Consider the following 18879-nt stretch of genomic DNA (forward strand, 5'->3'; position numbering starts at 1 on the left):
AGTCAGACATTTGTTTGATCAATACATTTTTATGATCACATTCCTATGATCAGTATATTCTTATTTAATTTGAATATATTATTATTTTCCAATTACATTTACATATTAAATGACATATAAGTTAAAAACGGTTTGTCATCTGCATTTTTTTTCAACTAAATGAAACAAATTCACTTAAAAAAAAGCTTAAATTTGACAGCAACATTTCCAATCTAAAGGAGATCTTCATTAGGCATTGTTAAATCTCATCATACATTGCTAAGTCAAGTCAGTCAAGATTTGATGATACCTGATGTAGATCTCTGAAAATTAAAATTAAATCCACTGAGAGCTATCAGTGGTGAATCTTATGTCTGAAATTAGTTTGCTTTTTGATGCAGCACATATAAAACACACAGCGCTTTCTACAGTCTGTCTTAACAAAAAAAGCTTTGTCATGACGTATACAAATGTTTGCAAATGAGACCAAGACTCTATACAGCCATGCTAGCAGCTCTGTGAGGCTGTATTTAGGCACAACTTTATGCTAAATGCTAACAGTAGCATGCTAACATGAACACAATGACAGTTCTACCATATTGATGTTAAACAGTTACAATGTTTACCATCTTACAGTAGTTTAGTTTCGTAGTGCAGTATGGCAGCATGCGAACATTTGGTAAACAGGACTGAACACAAAGTAGCCTACAGCTGAGGCTAATGGGAATGTCACTAGTTTTTAAAGGTATGTCGTCATAAACCAGTTTTTGACCTGATGGTGGCGCTAGATGAAAAGTAAAGGGAACAAAAAAGTTATTACAATCGATCCTGAAGGGGACATCAGTGTCTGCACCAGATTTCTTGGGAATACATCCAATACTTGTAGAGACATTTCACTTAAGACCACCTGGTGGTGGTCTTAGAGGAAAAGTCGGGCGATCACCAAGGTCAGCAGGCTTCATCATCTGGGCACCGTGAATATCTGTCCAAAATTACATGGCAACCCATCCAATAGTTGTTCAGTCTGGACCTAATTTCCAAAAAGCCACAGACTTTGAACGTTGCCTTGAATATATTTTACTTTATAATCAGGAAGATGTTGGCAGGTTTAACATGAATATAACAGAAGAGTTTATTTGTCATCACAACAGTAAAAAATAAATACAATTAAAATTGAATAATGTGTCTTCAGGACTAGAGAAGTCAGAAAAAACATACTAGAAATGACTTTTTAGCAACGACTGGAGAACAAAAGAGGAGAAAAAAAACTGCAATACACAAAGAGGAGGGGCTTTAAATGGTCTTGTGTCAATTAGGGAAAAAATTGCATTATCATTCTGCAGGTAAGAAGCAATAAAACAGCAGTGCAGGTCATTGGATTTCAAGACTTGCGGGTGAAGGGATTTGGTCAATCATGAAAAAGGCAATTGATTTTCCTCTCTTTATTTGTAGAACTTGGCACAAGGCAGAGGTAAATTTTCCTCCCTGGGCACACTGATTGAATGTAATTTTGTCTTTACGCGGCAAACACACTTACCACCTGTTTTCTATTTTCTTGGGTTGACATTTGGGGATATGAGATACATTTGTGAAATGTTTCGTGAGAAAAAAAAAAAACCCAACAGAAAATATTCCAGGAGTGTAGTTCCTGTGATACATGTTACTGGAGTGTTATGAAGAGATTGTAAGGGGAAATATTTAAGGTGTGCCAAATGCCAAATCAAATCAATCTTTATTTGTACAGAAACTTTTCTACACTCTGCTGCATTTCTGGCATCTCCCTCTGAAATCCAGGCCCAATCTCCCATAAGAATGAGCCTCATTTTAATTAGAATATCATTAATATGGGTTTTTGTTTTCCATTGACCTGGAACAGGAGTGTGTACAGCACCATGACACCAATACCAGGGGACAAGCCAACACATGGTTTCAATATGCAGCAGCTCCACTCGCTTTAATTAAAACACAATTTTTTTTTAGTCGTGTTGTAATGTGATACTTGAGTGATCTTGCATATTGTTTAGATTTTATTTGAACCATATGCAGCATGTATACAGAGAACAGTTGTTGCGTGTCTAGAGAACTAACAGTGATATAATGTCTTTTGGACAAGGGACACCATGTTTTCTTACAAGAGTAACACTGCACTACAATCAAGCGTCAAAAGCATCCAAATGAGCTCAGCGGTGACGTCAAGAGCAAAAGGGACAATATTCCCAGTAACGTAACCCATTTAGAGCTATTCTAGGGTTTCGCTCTTTGGGGAGTATCTGGGTCCTGAGCCCAATGCTTGAAAATCCTGCTTAGTATCAGAGTCCATATGGTTCATTGCTCCCTACGGATGGACACACACACAGACACACACACACACACTCACAGGGGGTGAGGGCTATCTGTGGGCCCAGTCATGCGTCACCCATGCAGAGGTGTCTGTTAGCAGTGGGAGTTATCATTGGCCATGGAGGCTTATTCCTCAGCCAGTGGAGTCCATGCCAGGAAATGACTGATAACGGAGCACAGCGATGACTGGCTCGCACAGCAGCAGCACATGTAGACCCTGGCCGAGATGAAGGAATAATGGGAATATGTAAACATACATCATATATTACAGGACGGGCCCTCCCTCCTTTGCCTTTTTACAAATGACATGTATATTTCAATTCCATTAGCTCTGAAAGGGTAAACAGGATTGAAGAAGCTGCTCACTCAGAGGTAAAACCACATTTTTCTGATCTAATATCTAAATGTTATTTGTTGCGATGTCAAGCTCTAAAATGAAAATGCTCATAGATATAATAAGCATGGGGAGAAATTGATGATTTCTGTGATCGCCTGAGAGAGAATCATAACTTAGAGTCTTATGCTGGGGGGTATTTAATTTAGGTGATTCAATGTATTCACTGTAATGTCGTCATCTCCTGTGGGGAAATGGGAAGTGTCTTAAGATCCTTCACATTTCTTGACAGCTGAAGGACTAGGAAGAGTTTTTTCCCTCTCAAATGCTCAAGAGACTAATATAGGAACTGATTCTTCAGAATTTCCGGAGGGCAAGTGGATGGAACAAGCATTCTGGATATTTCCAGTAAGTAATTTAAAAACTGCATCAACAATAGGCCACACCAATCTGGGATTCAATTTGTGAAAAACCTTGAGTGTGTGTGTGTCTGGGGGGGTGGGGGGGGGGGGGGGGGGGGGGGTACAAACTCCTCTACAAAACAACAATACAATATAAAACAACTGAATTAAACTTTACCATTTACATTTACCAATTACTTTCACATTTAGTTAGAGTTTGACAATTCCCTGACAAACCTCCCCCAAACAGCGATTTTCCAATCATAGCTTAGCAAACACAAATAGACACGGCAGGTATGTCAAGCTTTGCATAAAAGTGTTTGTCTAATAAGAGTTTAAATCTGCATTTATAGAGTTTAAGGACTGTGTCTTTCTTTCCAAAACTTGTAACCAAAAAATACAAGAGCAAAAGTAGCATGTTTGTCTACTCTAATGTAAACTGCAATCATTAGCATGCCTAGCTAACTAGGTTACTGGAAGAAATCAAGCGTTGCTTTAAAGGTCAAGAAACCCACCATTAACAAACTACATTAGTTTGTGGGGTTGTGGGTTTAAAAGGAAAGAAAAAAGGATTCACCATTCACATCTAACACATCCACCGTGGAGAACTTGCCCACTGTGTGGAAGCTGATCTTGGATGCTATCAAGAGTTTAAGCTAATGTTGGCAGCTCTGTCATGTTACTCTATGGCAAATACAGCAAACTTTACCTGAGATAGAGTTATATTTGGCAAACACACCGGTTAGTCCTCATCCTCAGCCTTTTCTCTTGTAATGTTAAAACATATTTCTGAAAATACGAACATGTAACCATGGGCCAGTTTCTTCAGGATTTTTCATTGGGGGGTTGTTAATTGATGCAGGGGAAATACAGGCCTATATGTTTTGTTTATTTATTTAAATTAATTTAAGAAAAAAAAATGCAAATATACAGTATGTTCTGTGTTGCCCTTCAAGACTAGACATAATTTATTTGTTCTCTACAGACAATAAACAGCGTTCTGGTTCTTTTATGGTTGATTGAAAGATGTGATGTTGTTGCCTAGACTAGTGGAAGACTAGTGGAATTGAAAGTGTTAGAATTCAAACATTAAAATTTCATTTAATTTCATTAAAGCCTTGTATCTATGTTGATATCTGCAGTAGATTTGTGAAAAACTATGCAAACATTTTGATGAAAACTTAATAAGTCAAAACCTCAAGTTTTATCATGGGGCCAAATATTTTTGCTGGAGGGCTGGCAGGGTTTTGCCCATGGGCCCCTATTAGCTGACCACTGATGTAAGCTAAGCAGCCAAACAGGCTTATGTTAAAAACAGAATAACTGATCTTACTTTTCACCTTTTCATACTTATAATAAGATTGGACTAATTATGACTAACTAGCTCTACTCTGTAATATAAGAACTGTTTATTTCCATGTCTTCTTCATGTATCATCAGCTGATGAGGATGCTAACTTTTCGCATGTGACAAGTAGCTTTAGCTTTTAGCATGATACCATGTACACTAAGTACTTTCACTACTGTTATGCAAATATTACATTACATTACATTACATTAGTGTATAATCACCTAAAAATAAGAATTGTTGTGTTTTTGTTACCTTAGAATGAGCCCTTTATATCTACATAGGGAACGGGTCCTCTTCCATGAAGTCTGCCATGTTGCACCGCCATGTTTCTACAGTAGCCCAGTATGGACAAACCAAACACTGGCTCTAGAGAGGGCCTTTTGCGGTTTTCATGAGTTCTCCTACACACTTGGAAGGAGGGTGAGGGGAGGGGCTATCAGTTGGTTGCAATCTGCAACCTCACTGCTAGATGCCATCCTACACACTGGTCCTTTAGGGTTTAGCTACCTTTTTGCATATGTTAAGCTCTCAGTATCGTGCCCCCCGGGTGACTCTTTCACTTCAGGTTTGTGTTGAAATGGTAATGAATGGGCGACTGTTCATTATCAGATGCACCTTTATTCAGAGTCAAAAGCCTTTAGATGGTGGAGCTGGGACCAAAGGCTGCTCAGCTGTATTCAACATGGCCTTTTAATGCTGAATAAAATCGACAGAGGCCAGCATGGAATTACTTTGATTAAATGATAGATTCTTTGATTCACTGTTGTCCCCTGTCATGGTTTAATCAAAGATGCTTGTCAAGGCAGCAGATAAGATACACAGATTTCTCAGAATCTTTTCATTTGTCTGGCACGTCCTGGTTTCAAGGTTACCTCGATCATAAAGTAGTGTTATCTCAGGATGGAGTGCAGGTCAACACTGAATAAAAGCTTCCTGGAAATGCAGTGCAATAGTGTGATGTATTATTTTCAGTGTTTCATCTTTTATTACCTGTGGATGACACCTGGAGTGGATATCTGTGAATGTTGAGTAGTCCTGTAATAAGCCATGCAGGACCAATCATATACTTAACTGAAAACATGTGAGGAAACAGAAAATTACCTACCATTATAAGTAATTTACAAGAAAGCATCCAAACAAATTATCTTGCCATCAAACGTGGAGGTTATGCATAACCGATGTTCCCTGAGGGTGGGAAACGAGGTAAAACACATCAGTATGGGGATTGCATCCTTGTGAGACCAAGCTGAAGAACCTCTCTCAAAATGCCTGTCAAGGCCAATGAGACTGTCGCAGGAAGGGGGAGTCCCGCCTTTCCCTGGGGCTACAAAGGACTCTGCACAGTCTCTGCTCCTCAATCTAAACTGCATTTCACCTAGCCAAATAATAGGCTGACTTGCATTGTGCCTTGTTTCCCTCCCTCAGGGAACATGTGTTATATGCATAACCTCCAGTTACCTTTCGGCCAGTACAGTTGGTACAACACATCCCAAAAACGAAATGAACTGGCCCTGATACAGCAGCCGTGATGACGTCAGCTATATCACCTCCCTGCTGAGAGCACAGACTGAGTGACTGAGTCCAGGCAATAAACTTCATGAATGTATGTGGAGAAGCCAAGCTCGCAGCAGAGCACACATCCTCCACTGAAATTTCTTCAGAAAGGGCCCAAGATGCAGCTATACCCTTGGTGGAGTGCACACGCATGCTATCAGGCATTTGTGCACCCTTGAAGGCTTAAGCACACGAGATGGCCTTTATTATCCAGTGAGAAAGATGTTGCTTGGAAAGTGCCTTCCCTTTAACTGGGTTTGCAAAACAACAAAAAGCTGGTTAGTTGCACGTATTGCACGTATTGTCCATAATAGACACGCGCAATGCATGTACCAGGCATAGATTATGCAGTCGCCATTGCTTTGGGGGCTGTGAAAAGGATGTGAGCTCAAAAGATAATGCCCTGTATGTACTTTAGGGATGTATGTGGGCTTAGGACGCAGTATCACTTTAGAGCTGTCTAGTGCAACCCTAACCCTCTGGAGAAATTCGGCGCACTACATCTCTGGCACCTCCATGATTTTTAACCACAGGTGACGATGACGACAACCGTCTCAGCCTTTCCTGAGAGCAATGGTCACTGTACTGGAGACGATAAAATCCACCGTTGAAGAGTGGGTTTGCTGCTTGCAGTGATTGGCTACGGTGCCAAGTGGACAGCCAGCATCTCGTCCATTGGAAGAATGTTAGCTAGCTAGGTGTGGAAATTTGTTCTGTTACCGAGGCTAAACAGGTGCATGTTAGCTGGGCTAAACATGGCAAAGCAGCTAGTTAGTGAGTTAAACTAGCAATGTGTAGAGAGCCTTGTTAGCGATGCATTGGGTAGGGAATTAATTTACCTCCAAGCGGACAGTTAAATCACTAATAAGGGTCCTACAAGAGTCAGGTTATGTGAAGTGAAGTGCAAAAAGATTGAGTAGCAAAGACTGTGCAGGGTCTTTTGTAGCCCCAGGGGAAGACGGGTGTTATACAAGTGGCGAAGTTTCTTTAAGAAATAGCCCAGTGCGTAGGAAGTGCGCATGACGCGTGTGTGCGGTAGAGCAAGAACGAGAGAGCGTGTGTGACTGTGATAGCGGTGACCGGAGCAGAGAGAGTTAAGTTAGCAGTTTAGCTGCGACAGTAGTAGTACAGTGTATGTACAGTTTGAGCTGTTCTGTCAGAGAATAAATGCTGCAACTCCTCAAGATTGAAGCTGAGTTCCCTTTTCTTGCTTGCCACCTGTTGATAAAAGTGGAGGGAGTTAACCTCGAAGTTAGCGGTGACTTCGGCCCTGGAGTAGTACACAAAGTCTCCCCTGTGCTTCCCGACCGCGGTCGGGACGCTGAAGCAGGAAAGGTTAACACAGGGCTCCCCTTGCCTGTGACAGTCTCATTGGCCTTGACAGGTGTTTTGAGAAAGGTTCTTCAGATTGGTCTTGTGAAGATACAATCCCCATATTGATGTTTTGTGCCGAGTGTACTGACCAAAAGGGAACCTGCTTACTGATGTAGCTGGGCTAACAAGTTTGCGGCTCTGATGTACAGTATTACCATTATATTCGAGTCACTGAGCAAAACATTTAATGGTTCTTAAAATTATAACATGTTCTGAAGATATTTTCAGAATCATCAAAAACTCTTTAAACTATCTGAATAAAAACAATAATCATCTTTTGACTCATTTCTCAAGTTGCGACTGTATTTCCTAATCCAGGTAGCCAGAAATTACATATGTCCTTGCTCTTTTCTAGAAACTCAAAACATTAAAGAATTATTTTGTTTGAAATAATAACATATTGGAAAGAAACACTGATACATATTGATAATATATTTTTAAATTTTGGTTAATGTTGTACAATTTGAGTAAGTAGACATATAATATCTCATACCTGTTTAGTTGGACCAGGAAAAAGACGCAACTTGGGAAATTTAAAAATCTTTTTTACTGTGCAGCGGATAGATATTTTTTTCATCCAGAAGCAGTGGTGGAAGAGGTATTCATTTGTACTTATAAAAGTACCAATACAGCAATGTAAAAATACTCCATTACAAGTAAAAGTCCTGCAAAAAATTCTGGTTAAGTAAAAGTATTAGCAGTAAAATGTACTTAAAGTATTAAAGTGAAAGTACTCATGTCATTCCCCTGACTGATATATTATTACATATGACATCATCAGATTATTAATACTGAAGCATCAGTGTGTAAACAGCATGTTACTGTTGTAGCTGCTGCAGGTGAAGCTAGTTTGAACTACTTTATATACAGTTAGCTAGTTTAGTCCAGTGGTTCCCAACCTAGGGGTCCCTCCAAAGGGTCACCAGATGAATCTGATGGGTCATGAGATCATAAATGGGAGAGGAAAGAAGAAAAAACGCAAAAAGTTCTGATACACAAATTGGACTTTTGGACTTTTTCTCAAATCTTTGATTTTTGGTGAAATATTGGATCATTTGAACATTTATTGAAATTAAACCATGTCAGAAGTTTAGAGGGAAAAAATCACTATTTGGTGGATCTGTTAACAACTCATAGACATCTGAAATGTGACCTGACTACACACTGCCTTTTGTAAGACATCAAAAGCCAAAAAGGTTGGAAACCACTGGTTTCATCTTTAACAATTTGTTGTATTTTAAAAGCTTGTTATATTATCCATTGTGCCAAATCTTCATCTGAAAAGTAACTAAAGCTGTCAAATAAATGTAGTGGAGTAGAAAGTACAATATTTCCCTCTGAATTGTAGTGGAAGTATTAAGTAGCATAAATTGGAAATACTCAAGTTGAGTACAATTACCTCAAAATTGTACTTAAGTACAGTACTCAAGTAAATATACTTGGTTACATTCCACCACTGTCCAGATGGTTAGAAGCGTCATTGAGGACTTTTGAAATACTTTTCCAAGTATATTCATAACAGAAATAAGTGTTGTTAAATGACCTTGAGGGTTTTAAAATGTCATCTGGTACATCTTTAAGATTATCAGATGCTTAGCTCTGTGACTCAAATGAATGGTGGAACATGAGAAGAATCTAGACTAACAAGTACACTGTATGTGTGTGTGGGTGTGCATGCAATCCTATTTTTGTGTGTGCCTGGGCGAGAGAGAGAGAAAGAGAGAGAGAAAGAAAGAGAGAGAGTGCATGTGTTATTTCTGCCGGGGTTCACACATTGAGTGGACAAACAATCTATTCCAATTAAAGTGAGCTGCAGCCCTGGTGACTGCAGAAGGGGCTGTGCTCCATCGGATCACATCATCCTTTGAAAAACCCCAGAATGGCTGATTGTGATTTGGAGGAAACAGGCCCCTTCAGGAACAACTAGTGTGGGCTGGCGGCAGGGTGAGGGGGTGGGTGGCAGACTGGCTCCAACTTAGTTCAGAAAGTTCCACAGCAAACAGTGTTACGGAGGAGGTGGAGGAGGTGGAGGGTGCACAAGGAGGAGGGCAAAGCTATTAATCCTGGCTGTAGCCCGGTTTACCGCTCTTACTGCATGTGGGGCGAGGAGGCAAATTAATTATGTGGTGGAGATTAATTAGGTGATGTTAAGGGAAATCTGTGACTGTAAAACTTTAGAGGGCTGCACAGCTGACTAGACTAATGGGGCGTTCATGAACTCTTAATAGATGCTACTCTGATGTTGAGTAGTGTGCACGCAGAGCAGAGAGAGAGAGAGAAAGAGGTAGAAAACTAGAGACCGAATCAGTGAGAGCAGAGTGACAATGTGTCACCTTTCAGCAGAAAGGATTCAGAAACCATCATCTATGAGCATCTGAATTAACGAGAGCCAACAGAGTATAAAAAAAACTTGATTACATGTTAAAAGACATGCATTCAAGTATTGGAAGCAAGATATAGTTCAAATATCAAAAGTAAAAATACTTTTTCTGCAGAAAAATGGCCCCTTTGATTGTTATACTATTATATATTACATTAATACTGCTGCATCAATGTGTAAGTAGTATTTTGCTGTGGTAGCTGGTCAAGGTGTGTCTAATTTTAACTACTTTTTTTATATATTGTTCAGTGGTTCCTATTCTGGGGCTCAGGATAAATCTGAGGGGTTTGTGAGATAACTAATGGGGTGGGAAAGAGGAAAAAATAAAGTTCCAAAACACAAATGTGTATTCATTTTTGAACTTTGACTGAATCTTCTCTTTGAAATATTGGACAGCTTTATCTCTTTTGTCTCAAACAGTTATTTAAATGAAACCATCTGAGAAGTTTAAGGGGAAATTTCTCTTTGATGTAAACTGCTAACAACTCAGACATCTGAAACGTGACAAGTGGCCCCAATAAGGTTTGCTTTTTTGTAAAAGGTCACAATTAAAAAACAAGTCGATGCAGTGTATTTTACAAGCTTCTGATATGATTTTTTAATGTAAGAAGGAGAATTATAAAGTAGTCAAAATTGTAGTTAAAAAGCTCTTGAGTGAATTGTACTTAAGTAGAGTTTTGGGGTAAATGTACTTAGTTATTTTCCACCACTATAGGTAAAGCTTTATAACATTTCCAAGTACCGTATATTGTTTTTCCTTCTTAAATAAGTGATTTTGCAGTGTGTGGTGTTGACAGGGGTAAACAGGTTTATCTGGAAATTGCGTCAGTCCCTCTTCGACACAGAGAAAGGTGACATTGAAACAGCGTGCTGTATTCTTGATTTCAAGTAAAGAAACTGCACTACTGCAAGTTCCTCCAGATGTAGCTGCTTTAAAAGGACCATCTGGAGACCTGACACCTTCAAAGCAACACTAAGAGCAGAACACATCCAGCTCTGTGTTATCACTGCTCATGCCAAGTTACCCAAGCGGCTGTCTGATAAACTCACAACAGTTCAGGCACCACCTTGCACCTTAACTCTGCATACTCTTTCTGTTAATTCTTTCTCACCATCTCCTCGATGCCTGCAGCCAAACCTGTTCTGTTGATAGCCATTGATAGTCTTACTCAACACTGTAACCATAAAAACATATGTTAACTGCAGGCAGATTCCTGCCCTCTGAGGGAAAAAGAATGAAAGAAAGAAATAAGGCTTTGGTCTGCATTTAAAGGGCAATGAGGTTAACATCCTGTCTGCAGAGTTCCAGTAAGCCCCTGAATAAATCTAGGCCATATTCAAATATGAAACAGCTACCGTAGGTTTTTGGAGCTTAATGTCTTTGAGACGGTACTGCTGATGTTTTCAAAGTAGCAATAAGATTTGAATAAATAATCCCTCGCCTCTCTAAAAAAACTGAGTAAGATCGCAGCCTTGAGCATAAACAACTTCTCTTTTGATTTCTCATGGTTCGGATTATTGGAGTTTGCCTACCTGCCCACTCTCAATTCTCTTACACTAATTCTAATTTATGAAGCTAAAATACCTTCCCCATGTGTAAAAAAACAAAACAAAAAACAACACACACCCTGACAATTATCGTAAATATTAATCATCGGAGGATGAGGAGAAACATGACAGACATGTTTAACTACTACTTCCTCAATAACACAAAGGTTTTTTGTTTCATTTTTAAATATAGAAAGCAGTTTGTGGTGTACACTCATTTAAGCAAAAAGAGGGTGACCAAACAGGAAATTCAAGGCAGATGAGATTGTAACTGATAACATGGCCCCATTGTCTTTGTATGCAGGTAACAGGAAGTGCTATTAAGATGGTGAAAATGTACCGTCTATAAATGTATATGTGATCAGTAATCCACAGAGATGTGTGCAGCCTATGCACAGACACATGCTCATGCCTGCTAACTCATAACTTGAGTCATCCTCTTCGTTTGTTCTGCTCTAAGACAAACTGCACAGCACACTGATACATGATGGATGAATAAAAATAGATTAACAAAAATAAAACCCAAACCATCAGACTAAAAATAAAATACATCTTTATTATGGTATTAATTCTTCACTTAAAAAAACACTTTACAGTACACCGTAATGATCTGCAATATATATATGTATATATATATGCACAGGAGCATTTATATAAGACCTAACTGACTCTTACATAAAGAAACATTTGAGTAACAAAAAGGAACATATTCAGTACGACTTGTGCCTGAAAGTGACTGAGAAAATTATAGCAGCAGGTAAATGTCCTTCAGAACTCTAGATACAGTTAAACGTTAGTGTCATATTATATGAAGTGAAACATGAAGGTGTGATAATATTAAACTGCTGGGTACTTATCCTTATGTAACACGTTAACTGGCACAGTCTAAAATTCAAATGTCATTACCAGTGTCATGATAAGTCGTCTGCTTTGATCAGACGACCAGCTGAACAGCAGCTGAGTGTTTCTAACAGTACAGAATGACAGTAAAATGCATATGTTTAGACAATGGAAATAAAAAGACATGTACTGACAGAGCATGTCATGAACTGCAGTCTGCCCTGATATTTGGCTCGATAATACAAATGTACTAGTACAAAAATAGATTTTTAGTTTAAATTTACATTAGCTTCGTCTCTTTATCTACTTTGTTAGTATGGAAAACAGGACAGCTCATGGAGATGATCCCCACTGAAGTAGGCTCTGATGCTTTAAGCAACTCTACGCCGAACTATTGAGACTCAAACAATCACTTCCAGTTGAATGTTCGACCCACCAGCTCAAAGAACTTCTTGTTGGGTTCATGAAAGAACTGGTAGAGTTTTTGCAGGATGGCAGGGGCCACTTGAGGGTGAGCCCTGCCTTTTGAATCGTGTAAACACCGCTCTCGCCCGTGGTCTCTCAAACAGTAGAATCCCTTGGTTTTATTAAAGTAAAAATTTGAAGCATTTATCTGAGGCTCCAGCTTCAAGAACCTCTCAACCTTTTTCATCTCAGGTAAGGGGTCCCTGATCAGTTCATCCCCGTCCACAACGTGGATGCTCTCCAGTGGAAAGTACTGCAGCCAGTTCTGCATGTGCATATAGTACAGGCTGCGATTGAGAGCCTTGTATCCCAGATTGATCTCCCCGTCCTTCACCAGCACAGACTCGATGGGTTGGTAGCACTTGTGCTTCTGGAGACGGTTGTAAAAGACCTGGGTGTAGTCCGAAAGCACCCGCTCAGTGGGGTCTCTGAGGATGAGCAGCAGCTTAATGTCAGGGTTCATCTGATGGATACGTTTGGGGACTTTGCTGGAGGTGAAGTAGGCGGGCGTCTTCTCTACTGTGAGCTGGTCAGGGAGGGCGTAGGGCATCTGGCTGAGATACCAAGGCAAGCCCTTCTGAAAGTGACTCTCCCAGTCAAAGAAGTGCACTTCGTTCTGAGCCGCTGCAACTGCACTGTGCAGACTGAGCATCTCAATCAGTGCCCTCGTCCCACCTTTTCTCACGCCAATAATTAGAATCTGCGGAAGTTGTTGGAGGGTCCCATTGGGATGGCTGGTGGTCCCATTGTCTGCGGGCGATGAGGTGGGAGGTGAGGGCGGCCCCTCGTCAGCCACCGGCCTGGAGGGGATGGGAGGAGACTGCACTGCAAAAAGCAGCAGCCCGAGGAGCAAGGCTGCCATGAGGGAGGTCCTGACCCTGGAGGATTTCAGCCTGGCGAAAGCACCAAAACTGTATCCCACATTGAAAGAGCAGCTGCCTGAGGACAATGGTCCAATTGAAACGCAAAAAAAAGATGCCTCTTCTCTGCCAGTAGCAGTGACTGCAAAGGAAGAAAACAGCTGTAATTACAGGATACCTGGTGTGTATTTGGCAGAGAGAAAAACATCTCAGGAAACACTAGATCACACGCCTTCACACATATAAACATGCATGATCATGTATTACAAGCACTGACAGATTCAAAGTCCACAACTTTGAGGAAGAAATATCTGCACAATATTGTATTTAAATATACATACATACATACATACATACATACATACATACATATATATATATACACACACACACACATACACACACACACATACTCAGTAATCAATAACTGATTATCAGTGCGGTATTAGTCTACAGTTCAATATACCAGTGTAATTTATTTAACTGTAATGCTACAATATATAAAAATCTTTTTTTTTTTTAAAATTACATTACCTTGAAAATGAATGTTTAATAGCCAATTTTATTAAATAAAATGTGGATGAGCTGAGTTTCAACATATACTCATATCAGAATTATAAATATAACAATGATTAAATGCGATACTGCAAAAATAATAATGCCTAATAAATCCAGATGTTCAAGAGAAAAAGGCAAACAGTGAACCTTAGGTCGGGGATATGTATAGGCTACGGGAACAACAATCACAGTGGGGCATTGAGCGCGGACAGAAACTGGACATTATAACCTATGTGCTCCTTAGGAACCAAGTTTTACGCAGCATTACATATTTTTGTTCTAATCTGACAGTCTCAGTTTGTCTACTTCGCTCCTTTGCGTCCGCACTGACCAAGAAAGATGCACGAGGTGCCGTGAATTTCTTACCTTTTCAACTATAATCCTCCACTCGTCAAAGATTTCATTTCGTGCAGCTTCTGCGGTTTTCAGTTGTCAGCACCGATACTTCCAGACAAACAGCAGGGACGTATGATCCAGTTTCTGTATATTAAATTGTTCCCGAGCGCGCACAAACTCGCCTCCGACCGGAGTGGGCAACTTCACCGGAGCGCCTCCTCTGTCCTGTGTATCAGATCTAGACGGTCGCCCCGATTTTTGAGTGTCAGCTGTTATGTGTACACGCCCACATTACGCCTGCTGGACCACTCCCCCCTCTGACTCATGTTGTTGTAATGTTATGGTATTTGACGCCAGATAACGCTGCTGGTATGCAAGATATGACAGGACGAACTGAAGCAGGTTATCCAGGTGTGGGACTTCGTGGTCACACGTGTAGAAATTTGGTAAAAGCACAAAAAAAAGAAAGAAAGAAAGAAAGAAAGTGCAGAACAGAATAAGTCTTGTGGTTATGTGATAGAGCAGAAAATTGTTCCAATCTTGCAGGGAGTATTTTTGCAGAAATTGCTCTGATTAAAGGCTATTTACCAAGAAGTCCAAAATATTCAAATCAAAAGAGTTTGATTTGCTCCATACAGAAATTTGTAGCCCATAGAGAGCCTTCGCCTTCTTAAGATTCGGCTTGAAAAAGGCTATTCAGTGGCGCCTCCAGGAGTTCTCTGTTCATTCTTTTCCTTTCAGAGGAAATCAATGAAAGAGACAGACCAGTTATTCATCCCTAGCATTCTTCTCCTCCTTTGTCCACAGTGCAACTGCGTCCGTGGGTAGTTGGCGAGTCCGATTTGCACATTCTCACCACCTGTTGAGCTGTTTTTCTTCTTTGGATTTGTTCAGAATCCATCCTATAACAGTTTGGCAACAGCGGGTCCAAAATGTGGCTCCAATCAAAAGTGCAGAGTTACTGATGGTGAAATAAAGCCATTGTTGTATTTCACAATATCCTCTCTGAGTCACCTTTGCATGTAAAGTCATTGCGAGAAAGTTTGAATGAGAGTGAACTCACAGGTTTGATGAGTAAGTGACACATCACCAAAGTTAAATAACCTGACAGTTTGTATCACTTTTGCCCCGGCCTGCACAGATGAGGAAAACCATGAGAAACCTGCTGGGAATGTAGATTTACGCAGATGTGACATGAGCAAGTGAAGCTGCCTCTCTCTCTCTCTCTCTTTTTTTTTTTTAAAGGTTATTTTCTGGCATTTTTGTCTTTATTGGATAGTGGACAGTGAAGAGGCAGACAGGAAATAAGGGGAGAGAGAGACATGCAACAAAGGTCCCTGGCCAGAATTGAACCAGAGACGTTGCAGTTATGTGGTATGTGCAGTTACCATTCAGCTACCGTTGCGTTGCATTGATTTGAGTTTGTTTTTTAATCAAATCTTTTTCAGCTGTAATTGGATGGTAGAGCACATGTATAACCTGTTTCCCATGCTGATGTTATAACGGGGGAAAGCTTAATGGCTTTGCAGCTGAATATGGATGCATCTTATTTTATCCATGTTTGCGAAAAATTTCTGCTGTGTAGGTTATTTAAGTGAAGGCCATTATACACATTAAAGCAACGCTCTACATACACCAGAGAGCTACAAGCGGGAGGTTTGGAACCACAGTAAAAGGTCACATCTGACCCCACTTCTTAAATATATCCTTCCCTTGGAAAAACATGTGCGATTTTGGTGATTTCAGTAAATAAAGTGTAAATGCTGATACGGCCAAGAGTTTCCTCACATTGGTTTTTATTTGCAGTTTAATAATCCTGCTGATTCTGCCGCCGTGTCTCCTGGAAGTGTGAATTCAGCGAAGTGGTGGGGCCAGCTCGTAAAATATACAGTAATCCTGCTTTGAGGATCATGTGAAGCATCCAACCACATTAACATGACAATGGTACATATTCACACAACATAAATACCCTCAGTGCCACCTCGGAGCCTTTCCTCAACCTCAACTGTAAATAGTTAAACAGGATGAAATAACAACTACTCATCTGTGCTTGTGAGTATAGTTTGGTGGTGTAGTAGTGTCACAACTGTATTTTTCATTTTTAAAGTTATTAAATATTGCTCTTTAACAGATTTAAAGATAATAACAGACAAATTAAATGTTGTGTTTTATCCAAACAAATCACTTTACATTCAAGACAGACAAATCTTACAGCGTCGCTACTCGATCGGCATGCTTGAAAAACATTTTCTTTGGGACTAGTGCCAACTGTGTGCAGCATTAAAAGCAGGTTTTATCTGGCTCTGGAAGGCTTAACAGATTTCAAGTGGGTACACAGATTGTTATGGGTAAATATATGATATGAATGTACTGTGCTGGTCATGTCTGTGATCACAATCTGCCTGTGAAATTACAGGGAAATCTAAATATGTGTTCACGTATGTTTTACCTACTCAGAGAAGAAATATTAAACGCCAAGACTGTGCAGAAGATACTCAACACAGCTCTATTGTCTGTTAACGTCATGTAAACTCCTGTAAAAAGTCACCTTTGGGGGGCGAACATATGTTCTCTAACTAAGACAGAACTGTAGTCATATTTAGGTTAAATTTATTGCTGTATAACACGTGGACAGCTTTGTACATTAGATATTTCTGTTGAGGAAAGTATCACCGATTGTCTTTTTCACGGACACTGAGGTAGAGCTTATTCATTTCAATATTCCTGCAGGCTCTATAACTGGTGTAACATTAAACTGTTTTGCACTTTGTATTATTGTTTTTCATCTACTTTCCTCACTAAACCATTCCTATTTCTTATTATTAGCTTTCGATAGAGCACAGCTATGCGTTGCTACCCTCAGGCTACAAGTGGTAATGCTGTTTGACTTTTATTCTCCACATGAATATTCTTATTTTTGAGACAGAAATTAGAATTTCCTGTAATGCTCATTCAGTTTTTTTATTCTTCTGGAAGGGGAAATATATTCAGTATATCACGTTTCTTTGTCATTCAAAACACCTGAGGAGGAACAACTCATATTTTTCCCACTCAATGGCTATTATTTCCTATGCCATAATTTTACAGTTTAATTATATGCACTGTGAATCATCACCTGCCACACACCCACCTGTAGCACACTGTGGGTCACCGAGCTCGTTCTATAGCTTGAGCTATTTAATGAAACACTGTACTTTGTTCAAATGGGCTCACAGTACGGCTCATAACTGCAATTATTCAAGATGGTGATACAAGATGATGGCAAATGATGCAAATGATAATAACGTAGAATGAAGCTGATGATGTATCACTAGCTGTGAGTGTCATAGTAGTCTAAACGGAGAGGGGCGTTATGAAAGCGTCAGAGAAATACAGAGAAACATTGCCAAATTAAATCATTGTCTTTGTTGTGGAGAGTTTTTCAGATGCAAAGCTACAGTTGTGCACTGTAGCTGTATACTTTTCCTAAAGTGACAGACACGTTTAATAACAGGGGGGGGGTTTATATTTGTTTCATGGGAAAAGTTGGCATGTTGAAGCCAGTTTCAGTTCCCAGGTGGTAGCTTCTAGGATTGGCTCAAATACCTGTGCTTGCGGCGTGACGTGCCTGTGGTCTAGAAAAGTATAATGGAAGTTTATCACTGCAATCTGTCAAAGGAATTAAAGAGAAAAGCTCAGCAATCTTAATCCCCTTTGATTGCGAGATCGAGATCATAGAACTGATAGATGAGTTCAAGTTTTAGATTCTTTACATTTTTAAAAAGTTTGCATGTCAAGAAATACATCTATAACTGAAAAGTCCATCTGCTGAAGAAGACCATGTGTTAGAGCTGAAAGCTCCTGAAAAAGCCAGTAAGTGGATGATATCGTTTGGGAGATTGTTTTGTCAAACTACCTTTTCAAAAAAGGTCAAGAATGAACTTTTCAACATGTAAGCCAACACAGATGAGAAACCCTAACTGTGTTGTGGCTGAAATCGTAACTGCCACTGAGCTTGCATGTGAACTGATCCGTCTCCATGACAACTCTATCCGCTGATGAAGACTGTGATACGGTTGAAAGCCCCTGCAAAAGCTAGTAACCGGACCTTGAGTTGGGATGGTTTTGTTAGAAGCCTATTAACGTTTGTACTGATTGTCAAAACTGGAATTAAAAAAGATGTTGAGTAGCAGAAATATATGATACGACTTACTAACCTAGATGAGAATTAGCTCCTGGAAACCATCATATAAAAAGGTGACTGACAGTTTTGTCTTGTTCTGACTGAATGACTACAACGCTTACTTGACAGTCATTGGTTTTTATTTCTGCCTCAAATTGGAAAAAAGACATGGCAGCTGCTTAACGGGCTTTCTCTATTATTTTATTTATTTATTTTTGGAATATGAAGATAATATTTTATATAAATTCTATACATTTTCTATCTTTAGTTTTGCAGAATGACCACCGCTCCACCTGGCTAAAACCTTTGTAAGGTGCTGGAAGCATCAATGAGTCCAAACTTTCACTTTATTTTGAGCTTTCAGTCTATCAGACCTTCATCAGGGCACACATGATTCA

General features: G+C 39.7%; 1 protein-coding gene across 1 annotated transcript; it reads right to left on the bottom strand.

Moving 5' to 3' along the window:
* Positions 1-11796: 11796 nt before the first annotated feature.
* Positions 11797-14565, bottom strand: hs3st1 (heparan sulfate (glucosamine) 3-O-sulfotransferase 1). The gene is made up of 2 exons (XM_044363634.1): positions 14350-14565; positions 11797-13567 (listed from the first exon to the last, which is right to left on the bottom strand). The coding sequence occupies exon 2, from the start codon at positions 13425-13427 to the stop codon at positions 12510-12512; it is 918 nt and encodes a 305-aa protein (XP_044219569.1). The 5' UTR covers positions 13428-13567; positions 14350-14565; the 3' UTR covers positions 11797-12509.
* Positions 14566-18879: the final 4314 nt, after the last annotated feature.

Source organism: Thunnus albacares, chromosome 10 (assembly GCF_914725855.1).
Source record: "Thunnus albacares chromosome 10, fThuAlb1.1, whole genome shotgun sequence".
In the NCBI taxonomy this organism is placed as follows: Eukaryota; Metazoa; Chordata; class Actinopteri; order Scombriformes; family Scombridae; genus Thunnus; species Thunnus albacares.